The sequence below is a fragment of the Urocitellus parryii genome, chromosome 1, assembly GCF_045843805.1.
Source record: "Urocitellus parryii isolate mUroPar1 chromosome 1, mUroPar1.hap1, whole genome shotgun sequence".
NCBI classification, from domain to species: Eukaryota; Metazoa; Chordata; class Mammalia; order Rodentia; family Sciuridae; genus Urocitellus; species Urocitellus parryii.
The window spans coordinates 95,056,418-95,077,772 of NC_135531.1; the positions used below are offsets into that span (position 1 = coordinate 95,056,418).

The 21,355-nt window shown below is 44.4% G+C and overlaps 3 protein-coding genes and 1 non-coding gene across 4 annotated transcripts; 2 read left to right on the forward strand and 2 right to left on the reverse strand.

Annotated features, from left to right (window-relative positions):
* Positions 1 to 115: 115 nt before the first annotated feature.
* Ik (IK cytokine) lies at positions 116 to 12,191 on the forward strand. Its single transcript, XM_026384380.2, has 20 exons — positions 116 to 255; positions 841 to 907; positions 2,744 to 2,836; positions 3,312 to 3,371; positions 4,389 to 4,556; positions 4,685 to 4,799; positions 5,252 to 5,322; positions 5,551 to 5,597; positions 6,467 to 6,630; positions 7,248 to 7,356; positions 7,903 to 7,942; positions 8,106 to 8,331; positions 8,574 to 8,592; positions 9,245 to 9,323; positions 9,602 to 9,682; positions 9,913 to 9,970; positions 11,418 to 11,506; positions 11,623 to 11,731; positions 11,892 to 11,926; positions 12,015 to 12,191. The coding sequence occupies exons 1-20, from the start codon at positions 240 to 242 to the stop codon at positions 12,040 to 12,042; spliced, it is 1,674 nt and encodes a 557-aa protein (XP_026240165.1). The 5' UTR covers positions 116 to 239; the 3' UTR covers positions 12,043 to 12,191.
* An 864-nt stretch (positions 12,192 to 13,055) lies between these two features.
* Positions 13,056 to 13,129, reverse strand: Trnaa-agc (transfer RNA alanine (anticodon AGC)). Its single transcript has one exon. It is a non-coding gene; the product is annotated as a tRNA-Ala (tRNA).
* Positions 13,130 to 14,397: 1,268 nt separating this feature from the next.
* Wdr55 (WD repeat domain 55) lies at positions 14,398 to 18,589 on the forward strand. The gene is made up of 7 exons (XM_026384402.2): positions 14,398 to 14,679; positions 16,725 to 16,825; positions 16,905 to 16,992; positions 17,092 to 17,271; positions 17,359 to 17,458; positions 17,560 to 17,729; positions 17,813 to 18,589. The coding sequence occupies exons 1-7, from the start codon at positions 14,489 to 14,491 to the stop codon at positions 18,129 to 18,131; spliced, it is 1,149 nt and encodes a 382-aa protein (XP_026240187.1). The 5' UTR covers positions 14,398 to 14,488; the 3' UTR covers positions 18,132 to 18,589.
* A 268-nt stretch (positions 18,590 to 18,857) lies between these two features.
* Positions 18,858 to 21,094, reverse strand: Dnd1 (DND microRNA-mediated repression inhibitor 1). The gene is made up of 4 exons (XM_026384470.2): positions 21,071 to 21,094; positions 20,820 to 20,937; positions 20,002 to 20,463; positions 18,858 to 19,315 (listed from the first exon to the last, which is right to left on the reverse strand). Exons 1-4 carry the CDS (start codon positions 21,092 to 21,094, stop codon positions 18,858 to 18,860), a joined length of 1,062 nt encoding a protein of 353 aa, XP_026240255.2.
* Positions 21,095 to 21,355: the final 261 nt, after the last annotated feature.

Consider the following 21,355-nt stretch of genomic DNA (forward strand, 5'->3'; position numbering starts at 1 on the left):
GATTGGATGATGCGAGGAGGCGGGGTAAGCTTTAGCCAATGCCAAAAAAGCCTTGTAGACTGCACTCTGCGGGCGGACGGCGAGAGGTGCGAGAGGGAGGAAACGGAAGAGCTGGGAACGCAAAGCAGTGTGGTCGACTTCCGGGGCGTACTCTGGGAAGAGGCCTGTGGCTCCTGTTTTGTTGTCCATTTGGTTCTTGGGAACTCAGCACTTGCTGGCGTTGAAAGACCGCGGACGAAATGCCAGAGCGAGATAGTAAGGCTGTGGCCATCTCTCTTTCTTTCCCGCGCCACTAGGAGCACTTGGCGCGTCATTTTGGCTATTAAGCTTAAGTCGGGAGACGCCGGTGGGCCCCGAGAGACGCCAGGCAGCTTCAGACTTCCAGACCTCTGCCTTAGCAGCGACCGGTGTCTGTTATCAGTGAATCCACCCCGCCCTCTCCCCCGTCACCTCCTTACTTAACTCGACTAGTGGGTTGCAGAGATTCTGCTTTCTCCTAGGGTTTTGTTTCGTTTTTAAGTTGTGTTTCTCGCTGTATCGTTTAGGTTACCCTTAAAACTCTCGATCCTTCTGCTTCAGTCTCCAAGTAGCACAGAGAACAGGAGTGCCCCAGATCTTTCATGAATTTTAGATGTGCTCTTTGGGAAAGTCTAATCCTCCAGAGCAGGTTTAGGAGCCCTCCTTTGCTCTCATAGCTCCTTGTATTTTCCTATTTCAGCACTTATTACATTGTATTATCACTGCCATTCTTGCTTTCTGTATTGTTCACTGCTCTAATTTCCAGTTTTTGCACAGGACCTGATGTACAAGAGACTGATTAATGTCAATTATTTTTGTTAGGTGAGCCGTTCTCCAACCCTTTGGCCCCAGATGGCCATGATGTGGATGATCCTCACTCCTTCCACCAGTGAGTATTTTGCCCTAGGACCATGGAAACAGTTATCAGTGAGTAAGAGTGGTGATGGTGATGGTGAAAGAATTGAGAATATCTTGTCAGCAAGGATGGTCAAAAAAATTGCATAACTTGGCCCATTATCTCTATGAACCTTGACTGTATCAAGCCCACTGAATAAGAGTATTAGAGTTAAATTTTGTCAGGAAAGTTTCTAGTTTTTGAAATATGTTGTTTTATTATACATTATATAGTTAATTCTCCTGTACAGAATTAGAAGATTGGAAATAAGGGTAAAGTTGTCTTTAATAATCTCACAAATTTCAGCCTATTTCTTAGAGATAACAACTGTTCACTTTTTTATGTGTATCTTTTCCTCCTATTATTTTTAAATATACTTGTACATATATTTAAATACCTGAGGAAAATTTATCATTGTTTTGCTAGTTAAAATATTTAAATGGTAGTATACTGCAGCTATCATTTTGCTATTTTTTATTAAAACATCACTTAATATCTTGGAGATTATTTTCACAACGGTGATAAGGATTTCCTCCTTGACTAAACTTTAGTCAAGTTCCAAGAGTCCTGTTTAAAAAAAAATTTTTTAAGATGTTGTTGGACCTTTTATTTATTTATTTACATGTGGTGCTGAGAATCGAACCCAGTGCCTTGCACATGCTAAGCAAGAACTCTACCACTGAACCATAACCCCAGCCCCTCCAAGAGTTCTAATTTGACTAAACCTTTTCCTTGGCTTGATTTGAGCAAAGAATTAAGTCGTTCCCTCCACCATACCATACGAACAATTTTCCCAGCTTGTTCTTGAGCTTGTTATTGTCCTATCTCAGCTTAGACTCTGGAGTCTCATCATATTACTGTCATCATGATTATTATTTATGTGATATTAAACTTTTTGGACCTGTTACTCTCCGTTTCTGCTCTTCTAAGGTGGACCAGCAAGGTTTATTAGTAATTTTCTATAAATCCCTACTCTTGTATTAGAGTTGAAGAATGCAGTCAGTAGGAGAAGGAAAGGCCTAATCAGAAGAGGACTCAAAGGAGTCTATCTTTAGTTTGGTCAAGAGAGAATTCTTGTCAGTATGCCCGTTAAATGATTGCTTATACTGTCATTGCTGTATGTCCCACATTTGAGAAACACTATCACAATTTATTTAGTTACTCTTCAGTTGATGGACATTTAGGTTGTTTCCAACCTCATGATATTTTCAATTGAACCTCTTTTCTTTTTTTTTTTTGGTACTGGGGATTGAACTCAGGGGCACTTGACCACTGAGTTACACATTCCCAGCCCTATTTTGTATTTTATTTAGAGACAGAGTCTCACTGAGTTGCTTAGCACCTTGCTTTTGCTGAGGCTGGCTTTGAACTTGTGATCCTTCTGTCTCAGCCTCCTGTGCTGCTGGGATTACAGGCGTGCACCATCACGCCTGGTAATTGAACTACTTTTTATAGGCTTTCTTATGTACATATGACTCATTGGCTGGGCTAAATATAGAAAAATGAGAGTTGCTGATTCATATGATCCTTATATTTAAATTTTAATAAATACTACCAAATTACCTTCCAAATTGCTTATACTTTTTCATGTTCCTGTCAGCAGTATATGAGAATATATTGCTTCTCAAATTCTCAAATTCCCACTTCCCAAGTTCTCACTCATACTTGATTTATCAAATTTTTTAGAAGTCAACCCTAATGTGTTGAAAGTGGCATGTCTTTGTTTTAGTTCATATTTCCCTGTTTTTTAATAAAGGTAATTTTTTTTTTCATGTTTCTTTTACATTTATTATTGGGTGCTATTTTTTAAAAATTTGCCTGTTCTTTTAGATCAAAACTCACCAATGAAGACTTCAGGAAACTTCTTATGACCCCAAGGGCTGCACCTACTTCTGCACCACCTTCTAAATCTCGTCACCATGAGTAAGTCTTCAAGTGATCCAGTTTTTCTTCCATTTCCTTCCTATCCCTTTCTATTGATCCAGAATATCCTGGGAGCTGGAAAGCTAATCCTTTTTTAAAGCCTGAGGTTCTGATTTTCTCCTTGAGAAGATTGAAGCTCCAATGATGATGGGGATGTTCAGGGTATATTCCATGGACAACTTACATTAATGAGTCATTACAGTTGCAAATATAGGTTTCTGGGTCTGTTCCAGCCCACAGATTCAGACTTTTGGGGGGGTATACTTGAGACTATATAATTTTCATAGTACTCTAGATCTTCTTGATGCTTTTTAAAATTTGAGAACTGTTTACCTGTAAGTATTAATGTGGATTTCTGCCCAATTTAGTCTGTTGCTTTGGCCAAAATTCTAGACCAGCTTCAGTTCTTAAGGACACTTCTTGGGATTTCTGGGGCAATATTTTACTTTCAGTGAATTTCTTGTTTTCTTTCTAGAATGCCAAGGGAGTACAATGAGGATGAAGACCCTGCTGCACGAAGGAGAAAAAAGAAAAGGTGAAGTGGGTGTGAAGGGGTGGTGGGTTTTAAGGTGGATAGTGTTTGGGGAAAGAGTAGAGACTGAGATTTTCCTTCATTTTTAGGTTCTCTACTTTATAAATGTAGAGGAGTGATAACATTAAGAGTGATGCTGTAGGGGGAGCTGGAGTTGTAGCTCAGTGGTAGAGCGCTTGCCTAGCACGGACAAGGCCCTGGGTACGTTCCTCAGCACCACATAAAATAAGTAAATAAAATAAAGGCATTGTGTCCATCTACACCTAACAAATATTTAAAAAAAAAAAAGTGGTATTGTAGGGCTTTGGAGTCAGCCTACCTATATTTTAATCTTGTCTTTATCTGTTTCTAGCCAGATAGCCTTGGGGTACTTTGTTTAACTTCTAATCTACTCATTAAGTCTTGGCTGCCCTCATTATGGATTTTTTTTTTTTTTTTTGGTGGCAGGGGGGTTTGAGCCCAGGGGTGCTCTACCACTAAGCTACAGCTACATAACCCTTTTTACTTTTTATTCTAAGACAGTGTCTCACTAATTTTCCCAGCTTGTTCTTGAGCTTGTTATTGTCCTATCTCAGCTTAGACTCTGGAGTCTCATCATATTACTATCATTATGATTATTATTTATGTGATATTAAACTTTTTGGACCTGTTACACTCCTTTTTTGCTCTTCTAAGGTGGACCAACAAGGAATAAAGTATTTTTAACTAAAATTTAAAAAGTGATATAGTTTCAGGGGATTTTTTTTTTTTAATTGCAATATGGAAGAGTCTCTCATACCCTTACAGGTTCATTAAAAAGATTTTTAGTGATGGTTGGAGTGTCCCAAGTGGGCATTGGAACAGTATGTCTGTGAACTGGAAGAAGCTCTAATTCTTATTTTGAAGACTTATCAAGAACTGGCTGGCAGTTCTATCAGTTTTTATCATAGAGAGCTGGAGGAAGATGTAGGGAAACAGGCAGAAGTGGTTCTGATGACCCTGAGATAGTATAACTTACATGTCTGATTTCTCTGGTTACAGTTATTATGCCAAGTTACGCCAACAGGAAATTGAGAGAGAAAGAGAACTAGCAGAGAAGTATCGGGACCGGGCCAAGGAACGCAGAGATGGTGTGAACAAGGATTATGAGGAAACAGAGCTAATTAGCACCACAGCTAACTATAGAGCTGTGGGCCCTACTGCTGAGGCGTGAGTACCAAGAGGACCAAGGGGCATGCTTCCTTCAGCATCTCTGTCATATAAGCATACTATGCCATTTTAAGAAGCACTTGATAGCCACAAAGGACTCTTCCGGTGGGGTCTTTTTCATTATGCAGGGACAAATCAGCCGCAGAGAAGAGAAGACAGTTGATCCAGGAATCCAAATTCTTGGGTGGTGACATGGAACATACCCATTTGGTGAAAGGCTTGGATTTTGCTCTGCTTCAAAAGGTGAGTCATGGTGATCAGGTGTGCCGTAATACTAAAGTGTTGAATTCTTTTGTGTGGACCTTGCTGAGATGAGGATGGAGATACATGGTAGTCCCAACCATCTAGTTGGGAAGGGCAAAATATGGCCCCCCTGTAGGGCTAATTGTTACTCACCCATCAGGTATCAGCCTACAATTTTTTTCTTAGGGAAGCCTTCCTTGATCGTCTAGATATGGTTAAGCCCTCCTACTCTCCTTGCGCTGCACCGTTGTATTACCCATCTACTTCACATAACAGTTATTACACTTTGTTGAAATTGTTTGTCTATTCATCTTGCTGTAACCTCCATTACATTAAGTACAGTGTCTGTCTGATTTAATATTGTGTTTCTGTTTCTGACCACAGTGTGGTATAGTGGATATTCAGTAAATGTATGTAAAGTGAATAGTGTCTAAATCTTGATTTCCTGTTAGGTACGAGCTGAGATTGCCAGCAAAGAGAAAGAAGAAGAGGAACTGATGGAAAAGCCCCAGAAGGAAACCAAGTAAGGAAAGGCTTAAGAGTTTAGAATGCTGGGCCCTAAAATAGAAGTACATTTACCTGGCTGGAGTTGTGGCTCAGTGGTAGAGTGCTTGCCTAGCATGAGAGAGGCCCTGGGTTCGATCCTTAGCACTGCATATAAATAAATAAAAGATCCCTTGACAATTAAAAAAATATTAAAAAAAAAAAAGTACATTTACCTAAAGAAAAAAATTATTTTTTGTCTTTTCAGGAAAGATGAGGATCCTGAAAACAAAATTGAATTTAAAACACGTCTGGGTGAGTACAGGATTTCTATATTAATGATAGGGCAATTCAGGTGAATTGTAGGGAATTTGATGCTCTCAGCAGGGTATGCTTCCTTTTCCCTCAATCTCATTTTGCCTCCAAATTAACTAGTTCCCATGAAATATTCCAATAGAACTCAGACATGGACCTAGTTATTTCATGTGGTTGTGGCTCAGTGCTATAGTATTTGCCTAGCATGCATATGCATGAGGTCATGTGTTCCATCCCTAGCACTACCCCCCACCCCCCAAAAAAAGGAAGATAGCATGGTTTGTGATTAGAAACTCAGGATATAGAGTCAGCGAGTTCTGGCTTTGAATCCTCATGATGAAATCACATTAAGTATGTGATGTTAGGTAACCGATTTTGCTTTCATATGTGAAAAGTTAGTTTAATGTTTACTTCATGAAATTGTCGTATGGATGAAGAAAAATGAAATGTACAGCAAGCGTACTTATAATATTGAGTATGTAGTGTAGCTTTATTTTACCATCATTGTAAGTATTGCCTTAAACCTCATCCTTCTTTCTTGCAGGATCTAACACAATGTGGGCACATAGTGCCCTTGAGAAGGCATTGTAGAAGAGTGAATGGGAACTCAGGCTTTGAAGTTAGGCTGCCTGGGTCCCATTCTTTGCTCTGTTACTTGGTAACTGTATGACTTTAGGTGAATCAGTTAATTCTCAGTCTTGTTAGGGAATAATAATGCCCATCTCCCAGAGCTTTTGTGAAAGATTGAAGGAAGCAAAGTATGTATAACACTTGGCATAGCTCCTGGTACAGAGCAAGTACTTAATAAATGACTGCTGATATAATAGAAGGTTTTTATTGGCTACTTGCTACTATTCCCCTTTGTGCAGGCCGCAATGTTTACCGTATGCTTTTCAAGAGCAAAGCATATGAACGGAATGAGCTGTTTCTACCAGGTCGTATGGCCTATGTGGTAGACCTGGATGATGAGTATGCTGACACGGATATCCCCACTACTCTTATTCGCAGCAAGGCTGATTGCCCCACCATGGAGGTGAGTGAGTTGTAAGAGTCTATCATAATCATTAAATCTCAGAATCGGCCTCACCTGTGCTCTGTCCTTTGTTTATCCTATCACCAACTCCTTTTTATTTTTTACCTCATAAGTTTCAGTTGAATCCATTACTTTTCTTCATCTCCATCAGTAATATTTCAGTCCAAACCACACTCTTCCTTCCAAAAGGAAACCCTGAACTCTTTAGACATCCTTAATCTCTCCATCCCAGCTTTCACTATGATATTTACACATGCCCATAGTGATTTTAAAATGCAAATTTTATCTCACTATAGTTTAGAAACTTTCTGTGGTTCCTTCTCAGGGTAAAGAGCAGAATCTCTACCATGGCCTATGAGCCTTTGCAACATTTGGCCTTCATAGTCTCTTCACCATGCCTCTCTATTATTCTTCTGTCATTTTGACTTTCTTGAATATTCTAGATCCAGGGCCTTTGTGCAGGTTGTTTCTTCTGTCTGGACTGCTTTGCAACATCTGTTTTTCTTATCTTTACCTGGTTAACTGTAACTCATCCTTTAATTTTCCAAGTCAGTAGTGAATAAATAAAAGAGCTTCCTGTTCAGTGGAATAATATTCTTGCTGCTTGGGGTTTGCAGGCCCAGACTACACTGACCACAAATGACATTGTCATCAGCAAGCTTACCCAGATTCTTTCGTACCTGAGGCAGGGTACCCGCAACAAGAAGCTCAAGAAGAAGGATAAAGGTACCTGGAGGATTAGGGAGAGAAACCTTAGCTCTGGAGTGCTGGCTGTTCAGTGATGGAACCTAGGTCTCCTGGAGCTTTGTGTCTCCAGGACATTGGGAGGTTTTCAGGGAGCAGATAAAAATGGGAGCAATGGAGCATTGGCAAAGATGAGTATATCCAGATTCTTCCTACTTGACCTACTAAGAAAGCAGTGGTCAGGTTTGAAGCATGAGAAGGAAGAGTGGTAGCATTCATCCTAATTTTTTTTTTTTTTTTTTTGGTACTGGGAATTGAACTTGCCAGCATATTGCCACTAAGCTATATTCCCTCTCCTTTTTATTTTTTAAGACAGGATCTTACTAGGTTCCCCAGCCCGGCCTTAAACTTGGAATACTCCTGCCTCACCTTTCTGAGTAGCTGGGAGTATAGGCATGCACTATCACACCTGTCCCTGTCCTGTATTCTAAACAGAAGAAGCTTGAAAGGGCATTTAGATGAAAAGGATGGTGAAGCTGAGTGGGTATTAACTAAGGATTGTTTTCTTGACTCCTGGTTACATTGCAGGGAAGCTGGAAGAGAAGAAACCTCCTGAAGCTGACATGAAGTATGTACTTAAACCTAGCACCTAATCTGAGGGGAGGGCCTCTGTGTTTCTTTCCTTTGGCATTTTGGGAAGTTGTTTGTGGTGGTATGAGAAACTGGAGCAATGGCTAGGTTAAGTAGAAATGTATGTGACTTTCACAGCTAGTGATCTCTGTTTTCCCAAGCATTTTTGAAGACATTGGGGACTATGTCCCTTCCACGACCAAGACACCCCGGGACAAGGAACGGGAGAGATACCGGGAACGGGAGCGTGATCGCGAGAGAGACAGAGATCGGGATCGAGAGAGGGAACGAGAACGAGATAGGGAGCGGGAGCGAGAGCGGGACCGGGAGAGAGAGGAGGAAAAGAAGCGGCACAGCTACTTTGAAAAACCCAAAGTAGATGATGAGGTGAGATGTGGACCCTTGTACCAAGTGGTGGAGCTGCTCCTCTCTGCCCATTCAGCCAGGTGTGGGACCCTGCTGTTATAGGCACCTTGTGGCTCCACAGCAGCACCTGCATCAACTAATGGGTGGGTCACTGAATCTGGAAATACAGGCAAGGTGGGGCAGGGAATCAATTTGGACTTGGGGGCTGGATAGGTGGGAATCTATTAAAGTGATACTCACCTTAATTTTCATTTCCTTTCCAGCCAATGGATGTTGACAAAGGTGGGTCATATTCATAGCATCTCTTATTTCATCTAGCAGCTTTGCTTTCCCCTGGACTGAGAATCTGAAGTAATGCTCAAGGGCTGGTGGCATTAGGAAACTTCCTTGTTCTGGACTCATTTTAAGAATCATGTCTTATTTCATGGAATAGACAGGATGAGTCTGGAATTCTCCCATCTTCCTGGGCAATGGTAGGACATATTTGCTTTTAGATATAATTCCTCCAGCTCTGAGGTTCTAAAGAGGTGAGACAGAAGTTGAGTGTGCAGTGTTCTGGGTTCCCAACTGCCATTTTAACCACAGAAATTTGTTATGAGTTGGAGTTTGGTTAAAATTTTGTTACATAAAATTCTGTGCTTTTACAAAAAAGTTTTAATGAAGGCATGAGTTGGAAATATGTTGATGTATTATGGGGAGGTGTTTTGTTGTTTTTTGTGGGACTGAATCCAGGGGTTCACCTCTGTGCTACATCTGCATCCTTTTTTATATTGAGACAGGGTCTTGCTAAGTTGCTAAGGCTGGGCTTGAACTTGTGGTCCCCTTGCCTCAGCCTGCCAAGTTGGGGGTACAGGTGTGCCCCTGCACCTGGCTTGTGAGGTGGAGGTTATAAACGTATTAATTCAAAGTCTAAACAGAGCTTTCTTTCCTTCAGGACCTGGTTCTGCCAAGGAGTTGATCAAGTCCATCAATGAAAAGTTTGCTGGGTCTGCTGGCTGGGAAGGCACAGAATCATATCCTTTATTTTAATGTTTCTGAGTTAAAGAGCTGTTTTATCTTCATTACAGCTCTGCCTGCCTCCCTGATCCCTCCTACCTCTACGTGCTTTGCCTTATGCTCAATTTTGACAGGAATAAAATGATGCCTTGCCCCTTCCTTAGAGGATCCATCCAAACTCACAGTGTGCTTCTGAGAATTTTCATGTTGAGGTCTTCAGCCCTTGGTTCCTTTTGCCTGAAGCTTTTCTGCAAGAGGTGGTATTCTGTGTAGTATATTCTTTAACATAGCATATGCTGAAGAAACCAGAGGACAAAAAGCAGCTGGGAGATTTCTTTGGCATGTCCAACAGTTATGCAGAGTGCTACCCAGCCACGTACGTAGGACCCTATTAAGAAAGGGAGGCTGGGATGACTGGAGAACAAATTGTGGGGTGAAGTAAAAATTTGATATACTGAGATCCAAGGCTGCTTATTTATTACTTGGAAGAACTGTTAGGTTCTGGATGAAGTGTGGAGGGGTGGCCTTTTCTGATGCATGGGTTTGTGAATCATGAAGCATGATTGTTGAGTCTACAGCATCTGTTTAACTGCTGCTTGTCTTTAGGATGGATGACATGGCTGTGGATAGTGATGAGGAGGTGGATTATAGCAAAATGGACCAGGTATGAAATTAGAAGGATGTTTGGGACCTGGGCATTTATTCTTTAGCACATTTCCTTTTCCTTAGGGTTTGCCAAGATCAAATGAGATATGTCCAAAAATCTATTCTTTTTTTATTTACTACAGTTATGTATCAGGCTTTGGTCCCATTCCTAGGCAGTAAGCAAGCATTAATATGTAAGTGGAATGGCAGAAGGAATTGCAGTTTTTAGAAAATAACTGAATTTTGTTATAGCCAGTATTAGAAGTCTTCATCTTTTTTTTTTTTTTTAACTTTTTTTAGTTGTAGATGGATACAATACCTTTGTTTTATTTATTTATTTATTTTTTTAATGTGGTGCCGGGGATCGAACTCAGTGCCTCATGCATGCTAGGCAAGCGCTCTACAACTGAGCCACAACTCCAGCCCTTTCCTCTTTTTTGAGAGGTTACTGGGGATTGAATTCAGGGGAACTCGGCCACTGAGCCACATCCCCAGCCCTATTTTGTATTGTTATTTAGAGTGAGGATCTCATCAAGTCTCTTAGCACCTCATCATTGCTAAGGCTGGCTTTGAACTTGCTATCCTCCTGCTGCAGTCTCCTGAGCTGCTGGGATTACAGGCATGTGCCACTGTGCCCAGCCTTCCTCTGTCTTAAAAAATAATAACTTAAGCCAGATATGATGGTGCATGCCTATAATCCCTGTCGCTCAAGAGGCTGAGGCAGGAGGATCGCGAGTTCAAAGCCAGCCTCAGCAAAAGTGAGGTGCCAAGCGACTTGATGAGATCCTCACTCAAAATAAAAATACAAAATAGGGCTGGGGATGTGGCTCAGTGGTCGAGTTCCCCTGAATTCAATTTCTGGAACCCCAAAACAAAACAAAATTTAAAAATAAAGCCACCCTTAATACCATTAATTGTGGAGACATCTCATTTCCTTGTTTTCAGTATACTTCAGTGATTAAGAGTATGGATTAATTGTTTCTTCTATAATTGTTTCATCCTGTGATTGCCATTTATTAGTTTTGTGACCTTGCTAAGTTATTTTATTATTTGATACTGCCTTAGTTTCTTTATGAAGAAAACAAAAATATAATTCCCTCGTCACATCAATGAATTAAGATATATGTTTAGTGTTCAGAACAATACCTGATACAGAGTGAGTAAATAGAAAGCTTTTATTTTTTTATTAGGGTAGGATTTATGAATGGTGGCACCTGGGATTTCAGGAGAGCCTGACTTTTTTTTTTTTTTTTAAAGAGAGAATTTTTTAATATTTATTTTTTAGTTATTGGCGGACACAACATCTTTGTTTTTGAATGTGGTGCTGAGGATCGAACCCGGGTCCCACGCATGCCAGGCGAGCGCGCTACCGCTTGAGCCACATCCCCAGCCCAGCCTGACTTTAATCAAGGATTAAAATACTTTTTCTGTTTCTTTCTTCATCCACTTGTACTGTCCTACTACAGGGAAACAAAAAAGGCCCCTTAGGCCGCTGGGACTTTGATACCCAGGAAGAATACAGCGAGTATATGAACAACAAGGAGGCTTTGCCCAAGTGAGTTGATCTGAATATGGGTAGGGAGTAAGGAGAGGGATATGGAAATTTTGGGGGAAAACCTTGTTACTGCTATAAAATCTTTAATATCATCTTCTCCCAATGGATCTTTTCAGGGCTGCATTCCAGTATGGTATCAAGATGTCTGAAGGAAGGAAAACCAGGCGCTTCAAGGAAACCAATGACAAGGCAGAGCTTGATCGACAGTGGAAGAAGATTAGTGCAGTAAGTGGGATTGTCCCTTAGTGGGAGTGTTTTAGCTGGGAGAAGATACTGGCTCAATAGACCCAAGAACAAGCAGGGGGTTGGAGAGCCATGTAAGTGAGAGATAGATTATTAGCCTTGAACCTCCAGTGAACTTAGAATGTCACTGTTCTTCTTGCAGATCATTGAGAAGAGAAAGAAGATGGAAGCTGATGGGTGAGCAGCATTTTTCTTCCTTTGTGGGACCTGTGGGAATTGTTCAGTGTATTGATCTTACACTGACCTATTTTTCCTTCCATTGTAGGGTTGAAGTGAAAAGACCAAAATACTAATCTCCATTTCCTACTGGAGTATCTTCATATGGATGTTCTCCCTACTGCTTACTTTCTACAAGTCCTAGGAAGGTTGCAAGATGTCTTTGTGAATGTATATAAAATTTTATTGTATAACCATTTGGTTCCATTAAAACTGGTTAACCTGCTGTCTTCTCTGTGTTGAGCATCTTCATTCTAGGACCACTAGAACACCAAGAAGACTAGTTCTGTACTCGTTATATAAAAAATCACACCCAGAAAATCATATCACTCCTTCCTGAGCTGAAGTTCTAGAATCCTAGATAGTAAAGATGTTTACTAGGAAGAATGCCCTGTGGAAAAGAGAAGAATGACTGTCACTGATGGGCAAGAAATAGAGGAATATATGTATGATTGCTTCAAATGTCAGACTCATTCAGTCCTGTCTGGGGGGTTAATCCCAGAGCAGAGATTCCCTGTGGATTAAGTTCATCAGGATGGGTTGCCATTCTTATGGTGTCAAGGCTATACAGTACTGGGCTTTTGCTAAAGGCATCATGAAAATGGAAAGAAAAACCTTACAAGCCTTAGGGGTAAAACTTATGGGAAGAAAAACCTTTCATAAGTTTATGTCCTGGGAGCTTTAGTAGTGCTGAGTGAAAATCACCACCTCCTTGGTTGAAGAAATAAAAGTCTTAAGGGTAAAATTGATGTACCCAGGCCTGCAGGTATGGAAATCCCTTATCATAGTGCAGAAGGTGTTGGTGCCCTTCATCACCCTGAAGTTTGCCAATGTCTGGGGTGGGCCTACTGGCCTTCATTTCACTCCATCCCATGCCCTGTACTCTTTTCTCCCTTTGTGCTCATTGCCAGCACTGTGGTGTGGTGTTTATCATTAGGAGTTACCCATTTCTTTCTGGTTGGACGCCAAACTGCCACTGCCTACCCTGAGCTCAAGGCATGTAGGTTCACCACGTCCCAGGAAAGCTCCAAAGTCACCTTAACCCTTACCTTTGATAATTTTCAGCTTGATGGAAAAGGGCACTTTGTTGTCTTGCAGTGCTGGGGATTGAACCCAGGGCCTCTTGCATGCTAGGCAAATGCTCTACCACTGAACTACCCCCAGTCCTGGGAGAGGGCTTTTGAGGAGGCCAGCTTTGTCAATGGCACCTAAGAGGCTGATATTGGGCCCTGTCTCCAACAGATCTAGAATGGCTAATTTCAGAATAATGACAAGTGTGGGCTTTAGTCCCAATTAAGGAAAATGTCAAGAGACATGGCTTATTATTGATACCTAGAAGGGAAGTAAGAATAAGACCTGGGGGTTGACTGCAACTTTAAAATTCAGTTTCTGGGGACTAGGGATATAGCTCAGTTGGTAGAGTGCTTGCCTCACATGCACAAGACCCTGGGTTCAATCTTCAGCACCACATACACAGTTTCTGCAATACCTCCAACCTTAAGGAAGTGATCAAGGCTCTCTGGTGGGTGACCAGGACACTTTCCAATCAGCAAATGGAACAAAGCCTCTCTCAGAAGTTTGTAACCTCATTTATTTCATCTCTTTTTAAGGTGTTGGACATCAGCATATAAAAATGTCTTGGAAGGCTTAGTACCAAAGAGATGTGAGCAGTTTTTCTTAAACCTGGCTCCTGCTCCTCCTCTGCCTTACCATGCGAAGTGCAGAGTGACCTTTAGTAATAGAGATATCCAGAGCATCAGTTCTGATGTCCATTTTTTTCTTCAGCAATTGCTCAATAGCCTTGAGCACTTCCAGTCTAGCAGGCTGAGAGTCTGGGGCTAAACTGTAAGAAGGCTCACAGGCATTGTTTAGTTTCCCGACTCAAATACATTGGGCATGGATGGTGACTTTAAAGTGTACGCGGGTTGTCTCCTTAAGACCCCTGTAGGTCATCTTTGCGAGGCTTTGGCTTTGTGGGCTTTTGCTGCTTCCTAAGCGCTTTGGCTGCTGCTTACCATGGTCTTGAATTTCAACAAACCACAAATGACTGGTGTCCTTCTCCTATTTAAGAATGAATTAAGTCCTCTTCCTAGTTACCTGAGGGAGCATCCACCAGAATGGGATAGTGTGAGGGGAGAGGACTTATGTGCAGTTCCGACTATAAGAAGTGACTGAGGGGCCTGGGGATGTGGCTCAAGCGGTAGCGCGCTCGCCTGGCATGCTTGCGGCCCGGGTTCGATCCTCAGCACCACATACAAAGATGTTGTGTCTGCCCATAACTAAAAAATAAATATTAAAATTCTCTCTCTCTCTCTTAAAAAAAAAAAAAGAGTTTAAAAGAAAAAAAGAAGTGACTGAGGAGGGTGTTGACAAGGCGCTTCCGGCCCCGCCCTCTCCCCGCCCCGCCCTCTCCCTTTCCCCGCCCCCGACGCCGAAGCGGCGTGCTGGGGCACAACTTCCGCGTTGCGGCTACTTCACTTGTCGCTAGCCAGCCGGCAGTTTCGCCTCCAAATCTTCCCCAGTATGGACAGCACGTGTGCGGAGAGACCCGCCGAGGATGAGAGCGACGAGGAAAACCCTGACTCCACCGAATCCCCGTCCCGGATCCGGGACACCCCGGAAGATATCGTGCTGGAAGCGCCGGCCAGTGGGCTGGCCTTCCATCCAACCCGAGACCTGCTGGCAGCAGGGGATGTGGACGGGGACGTATTCGTGTGAGTGAGGTGCTGGGCTAGTGGCATGGTGTCTCCTTTCCCAGGGATGGAGCGGGGACGAGGGAGGAGAAAATGTTGCAGGGAAACTCATTTTGCAGGATTTCATTTAATCTCATACGTTCCTTAACGTTTGACTTAACCAAGTTACCACACAATTTGTTGAAAGAACTGAAAAGACAAAGCTGGAACGTCGTGGCTCACAAGAGCTTAGCAGAATAAAGGGTGTATGAGACTTATTTACCATCGATTATATTGAGCCCGACACAGGATTAACGGGCTCCGTGATTTTCTACCTTTAACTGATCTTTTAAAAACACGTCTGATCACGTCACCCCCGAGGTTAAAATCCTTCAATAATCTGCTTTTAGGATTTAGAAGAGACCCCTTAATTTGGCTTTCAAGTCCTTTTCTGCTAGGCCCATGTCTGTACTCTTTTGCTTTCTGTGCTCATTCACCCTTTCCTTGCTCAGTATCTTGAAGCCTCAGCGCCTTTGCACATGCTATTCCTTATGTCTGGAAAATACTTTCCCCTCCCCTTTACCTACTATTCCAGAGCTCTCAGCCTCTCTTCCCTCTTCCACCATTCCCCAGACTTAAAATTAGATATCTAGGGCTAAGGTTGTGGCTCAGAGGTAGAGCACTTACCTAGCATGCAAGAGGCACTGGGTTCGATCCTCAGCACCACATAAAATAAAGATGTTGTGTCCACTTATAGCTCAATAAATATTAGAATCTGAAAAAAAATTAGATACCTGCCAGATGCCGTTGTCCTTTTCCCTCCTGGTGTAGTTATTTGAATGCTTGTCTTCTTCACTAAGGTTTTTAAAACTTTTGGCTTTGCCCCATTGTAATAATACCATTTGTATTTATGTATAATGTATTCTGATAATTTCTTCTTTATCATTATTACATGCACACAAAGTGCTGATTGCAGCTCACTAATGGATTATGACTGGAATTTGAAAAACACTTGTCAGGAGTGTAGTATATAGTCTGTTTTGTTCTCCATTTTATCTCTTCCCTCTAATTCAAGTAAGGTGTTCAATACAAGTTTGATTTTGAGCAAGAAATGTAGGCAGGAAGCAGTGGAAAGCCACTAAAGTTTATAACCAGGAGGGTTGTTATGAAATTTACTTTAACCCCTCATTAGTTAAAAAGGTTTATAGCAGGTTAACTTCTGTAGTTATATTTCTAAAAATGAAAACAACACTTATCTTTAGAGGGGACAAATGTTCAGTATAGACCCCAAGTAGATCAACAAATATAGGTTCTTTTCTATTACTATCCGTATTTACAGTGCAAGATAAACTTGGGAGTTCTCTAGACCTCCACCTTTATTTCCAGCGCTCCTTCCTCTGTCATCCAGTTCTGTTTATCCTCAGTTGCTGCCTTCTATTGGGCCTCTGACTCTTCTTCCCATAACCATTGTGAAAGGGGTCCTTTTCTGGAGATTGAAATCAGACTGCTTGTCCTGTGGGATCTCATTCAGCTATACTGAATGATCTGTTGGGGAGGCAAGCACTGTGATATTCCTTGATGAGTAATTGCTTCAAGGATGGGTTTATAGGCTACTGCCTTTCTGCTTCACTTTTTTTTTTTTTTTTTTTTTTTGCTACTTGGATTTACCATTAAGCAACATCCCCAGCCTTTTTTGTTTCTTAGCTCCTGGGGACATGGAGGGCACATACCCTGATGTTCACCCTTCTTTTGGGGGCTAGTTTTCTATCACTGATTTAACAAGAATTTCTGGGCCTCCATAGTGGTCCAGACCCAGTCTTTTCAAAGGATGGTAAAAGAAAGTCAGGGTGGAGGGAAATCACAGAGAAGTCCTATGCAAAAACACCTTGAATTAATGTCTACTGAAAAACCTTAACATTTGAAGCTCACTGGAAATGGATAACCAGGGTGGTAAGCTCTTTGGGCTCGGAGGTGTGCAAGCAAGAATGCTTATTTAGGTCGGAAGGTTGGTCTACCTAGTTGGTCTCTGCACTCCATGTATCCCAGGCATGGCCTGAGGGTCATTCACCTCCCTCCCTTCTCCCTAGGTTTTCCTACTCTTGCCAAGAGGGAGAAACCAAGGAACTTTGGTCCTCAGGTCACCATCTCAAGTCCTGCAGAGCTGTGGTCTTCTCTGAAGATGGGCAGAGTAAGTACTGGTAAAGACAGCTGGTAATGTGGGAATGGTACAGTGAGCAGCACTATGACCTGAGCACCTTTCCTCCCAGAACTTGTTACTGTCTCCAAGGACAAAGCCATCCATATTCTAGATGTGGAACAGGGCCGACTGGAAAGACGTATTTCCAAGGCTCATAGGTAAGGGAGCCAGTTATTTGCGCGCTGAAGTGAAGGGTAAGGATCAGGAGGTCCCTATGAGGACAGATACTCTAAGAAGTTCTGCATCTGCCTCTCCAGTGCCCCCATCAACAGTCTGCTGCTGGTGGATGAGAATGTTTTGGCCACTGGGGATGACACAGGTGGAGTCCGGCTCTGGGACCTTCGGAAGGAGGGCCCCTTGATGGATATGCGGCAGCATGAGGAATACATTGCTGACATGGCCCTGGACCCAGGAAAGAAGTTGCTACTAACAGCCAGGTACAGCCTCAGAGATGCCTCCTTACGTCCCCGAGTCAGTTTTCCTCAAAGAAACTTTTGGCTAAGTTAGTGCTCTACTCTCTGCAGTGGGGATGGCTGCCTTGGAGTCTTTAATATCAAGCGACGTCGGTTCGAGCTGCTCTCAGAAGCTCAGTCCGGGGACCTGACTTCTGTCACTCTCATGAAAGTACAGCTGGGAATGATGGGATGGGGTGTGTGTGTGTATGTGCTAGATAAAGGTGTAGTTTGAGGTGGCTCCACAGACATGTTTTTCTTTATTTCCTTCAGCATGGGAAGAAAGTGGCCTGTGGATCTAGTGAAGGTACCATCTATCTCTTTAACTGGAATGGTTTTGGGGCTACAAGTGACCGCTTTGCCCTAAGAGCTGAGTCCATTGACTGTATGATTCCAGTCACTGAGAGTCTGCTGTGCACTGGCTCTACTGATGGAATCATCAGGTAAGGGAAGCTGGGACAACCCTTGGTTACAAAAAGGACAAGTCCAGCTAGCCAGTACCCAACACTGTTCTTTCCCCACCCAGGGCTGTGAACATCCTGCCAAATCGAGTGGTGGGCAGTGTGGGCCAGCATGCTGGAGAACCTGTGGAAGAGCTGGCTATTTCCCATTGTGGCCGCTTCTTAGCCAGCAGTGGTCATGACCAGCATGTCAAGTTTTGGGACATGACCCAGCTACGTGCTGTGGTGGTGGATGACTACCGTCGACGCAAGAAAAAGGGAGGCCCATTGCGTGCTCTGAGCAGCAAGGCTTGGAGCACTGATGACTTCTTTGCAGGGCTGAGGGAAGAGGGAGAGGATTCCAAGGTTTCAGAAGAGGAGGACAGTGAGAATGACAGTGACTGAGAGGATGAGGACAGGTCTTTATATGAAAGAGCCTTGCTTCCTGGAATGGACCTCCAAAGAGGACACGAATATTCAAATCATTTTTGGTGCTGGAGATTGAACCTACTTAGCTACAACATCAATTTGTGTTGTGCAGAGTAAGAAGTTGCACAGAGGCCCAGGATTCAGGGCACTGAAGTGGGAAGTACTTGCTCTGTAGCAGCTGCTCACTACCAGAAAACAAACCCTCAACTGTGGCAAGACAGCACAGACACATGTGTATACCAACGAGGGGTTTAATATAAATACAATTAGCATAGAAAAGCTCAAAACCATACATGAACCAAAACCAGAAGGACAAGTGGTAAAAGGGCAGGCTTCAACCCTTTGGCTCAGCAAATTCCCCAAATAAAAATAAAGAGAAATACACGATTCATGCTAAGCTTGGATGGGGGCGGGTAGATAGGTATGATGTGTGCCACAGGGAAAGACCAAGGAAGAATACAGGGTCAGGTTAGACCCTAGGCTCAAAGGGGGAGGCCAAGGTCCCTCACCACAACTTAAGAGAAACTTGAATAGCCCCAGGTGTGATGGGGCCCTGTCCCAGCAGGGTGGCTGTCTCAGGCCTAGGGCAGGGCCTGTGCCACTTCCCCTTATGGGATCAGATAGTGACTGCCCAGGCCTGCTGGGCTGCAGACAGACACAGACTCTGCCTACCTGTTCAAGCTGCCCGTGGAGAGGATGAGGTCACTGCTTAACCATAGCACCTGCCTCAGCCCCAGCATACCACAGGAGGCTGGCCCCAGAATCACTCAGTGCCTCCAGCAGCCGTGCAGACACAGCATCCTTGGCCACCTCATGCCTGTCCTGCTCATCTGGAGACAGTACAACCCAGATGAGGCCACTGAAAGGCACTGGATGCCCAGGGATCACTACCTGGTACCAGAAACGGTGCCAGCCAGCAGGTCCTGTGCCCAAACACTTGGTGAGGAATACTGGGCTGCCCAGCTTCATTCTTTGGCAGAGTAGCTGCAAGGCAGCCCTAGCCCCTTGGGACCCTAGCTTGTCCCTGGCCAGGGCTAGTCGGTTGCTATCTGGTTGTAGGCACCGCATAGAGGGACCCATGAGCTGCTGGCGCAGTCGCTGCTTCAGGTCTGGCTTGAGCCACTCCACAGCCACCTGTTCTCCACAGAGGCGTGATTGCCCTGCAGGAAAAAGGCAAGAGATAAGGGCAAGTCTAAGCCCTGGGCCCAAGTTCCCCAGACTCTGAACCTTCTGGGGTTACATAAGCCTGTGTTTAATTTAGAGCCTCCTCACTTCCTGGCTGTGTAACCCTGGGTAAGTTAAACAACTTCTTTAGGCTTCACTGTATTTATGTGTAAAGGGGGTGTAAAAACTGCTGCCCTCGGGCTGGGGATGTGGCTCAAGCGGGTATAGCATGCTCGCCTGGCATGCCTGCGGCCCAACAAAGATGTTGTGTCCGCCGAAAACTAAAAAATAAATATTAAAAATTTTCTCTCTCTTAAAACAAAAACAAAAAACTGCTGCCCTCTAAGATTCCTTGGAGTAGTTTGAAGCAGGCTTTATCTACCTCATAGCCATTACAATAGCTAACCTTTGGGGCTACCCATTGTATTTAATTCACACTGGTCTAAGGAAGCAAGTTCTACAATAGATAGAAGGTAGGCTTAGTTGGGCTCCCTAGGGCAAGTCAGTTTTTTCATTGAAATGTTAAAGAAGTCGTCTAGGGAATGCAAGGAGAAATGTTCCGTAAGTGGTAGGTGTAGCACTATTGGAATTAGTGTTAGGTAGCAAACTCAAGCACGCTTGACCCTAAGATTTTAGGACTTTAAGTGCCAACCAGCCGCCTCCCCGCAGCCTCCACCCCTACCTTCTACCAGGGCCTTTTTGGCCATGGCAGCTGCGCGGTGCGAGCTGAATTTCAGCAGCGCGATCTGTGCGGGCGCAGGTCCGGGACTGGGCAGCAGCAGCGCCTCCTGCAGGCCGAGACCCAGCGGCTGCAGCGCAAGCAATAGCGAACGGCGGCTTACGCCCGGCGGCAATCCGTCTACGCTCAGCTCGCACTTCTCAGTGCTGCGGCACACCAGCAGCGGGCAGGAGGGCCGCAGCGGGTGGTTGTGCAGCGTGGCGATGGCGGCCTGGGCGCCGCGCCGCGAGCTGTAGCGGGCGTAGGCGAAGCCGCGGTTCAGGCCGCTGAAGGTCATCATTAGGCGGAACTCGTAGAGGCGGCCCACGCGCTGGAATAGTGGAATCAGCTGGTGCTCATACACGTCCTGGGGCAGCCGTCCGATAAACACCTCTGACCCAGCCGGCGGCGGGCTTCCCACCCAGCCTGGGGAAGAGGGTGTAGAGGGGCACCGTCAGTCACCGGGATGGTTCCATGGACGTCTGGGCCCAAGGAACCAGCAAGGGAGGGGGCGATGCCACCGAACGTCTATAAAATGGGAATGCCCGTATCCCACTCAGGTCATGGGCATAAATTAGGTGACAGCAAACAATGCGGGTGGCACAGGGTAGTTGCTCCTCGACGGGAGAGTGACCGGGTAACTGGATAAATTTCCACATCTGCTCTCCGGTAGTTAGGGTATTCTTACTGCGGAACCTCGGGGCAGGCCCTCCCTCAATGGGTGCCGGCGTCAGGCTGGCGCAGCGCAGCAAGTGCAGGCATAGGGGCTAGGGCTACGGTACCTGGGGGTGGCCCGCCGTATTTCCTCTGCCCGTTCACCTGCACCAGGTGAATGCCCGTCTCTCTAACCCATGCCTCCAAGGCCGCCTTGTTCTCAGGATTCACTCTTTCACACCATTGCTGAGAGAAAAAAGGCAGGCTGGAATGGCGGATCGCCAAGTAAGTCCCCACCTCGCCTACAATGTTGGGATCCCTGCGGAAAATCCCCTGCACGGGCGGAGCTCGTGGAACCCCTACATCGCCAACCACTTACCTCACACTCGCGTTTGGACTGCATGGCTCTATCCAAGCCCGCCAGCACCCTCTTTATAACTCCCTTCGTCGGCCTCTGGAATCTTCCCTACCCTCCACCCCCGCCCCCAGCTCTTATTGGCAGAGCGCGACCCCGCCTCCCGAGGGTGGAGGTAACCACTGCACGTGCGCCATGGGCCCTTGGACACTCAAGTGGAAAACTAGAAACCCTGGCGAGCCAGGCTTGCATCCCAAGGAGTGGAGTCATTTGCAATGGGGAGGGTGGTGGCCCCTGGATGCCCCTTTC

What these genes read in the sequence shown, in the direction of transcription:
- Ik (XM_026384380.2), top strand. An exon ending in TCTAAATCTCGTCACCATGA is followed by an intron (nt 2,837 to 3,311) that starts GTAAGTCTTCAA and finishes TTTTCTTTCTAG; the next exon opens with AATGCCAAGGGAGTACAATG. An exon ending in AGTGGAAGAAGATTAGTGCA is followed by an intron (nt 11,732 to 11,891) that starts GTAAGTGGGATT and finishes TTCTTCTTGCAG; the next exon opens with ATCATTGAGAAGAGAAAGAA.
- Wdr55 (XM_026384402.2), top strand. Translation starts at nt 14,489, where the DNA reads ATGGACAGCACGTGTGCGGAGAGACCCGCCGAGGATGAGAGCGACGAG. An exon ending in AAGTTGCTACTAACAGCCAG is followed by an intron (nt 17,272 to 17,358) that starts GTACAGCCTCAG and finishes TACTCTCTGCAG; the next exon opens with TGGGGATGGCTGCCTTGGAG. An exon ending in TCTACTGATGGAATCATCAG is followed by an intron (nt 17,730 to 17,812) that starts GTAAGGGAAGCT and finishes TTCCCCACCCAG; the next exon opens with GGCTGTGAACATCCTGCCAA.
- Dnd1 (XM_026384470.2), bottom strand. Translation starts at nt 21,094, where the DNA reads ATGCAGTCCAAACGCGAGTGTGAG. An exon ending in ATACGGCGGGCCACCCCCAG is followed by an intron (nt 20,464 to 20,819) that starts GTACCGTAGCCC and finishes CCTCTTCCCCAG; the next exon opens with GCTGGGTGGGAAGCCCGCCG. An exon ending in CAAAAAGGCCCTGGTAGAAG is followed by an intron (nt 19,316 to 20,001) that starts GTAGGGGTGGAG and finishes TTTTTCCTGCAG; the next exon opens with GGCAATCACGCCTCTGTGGA.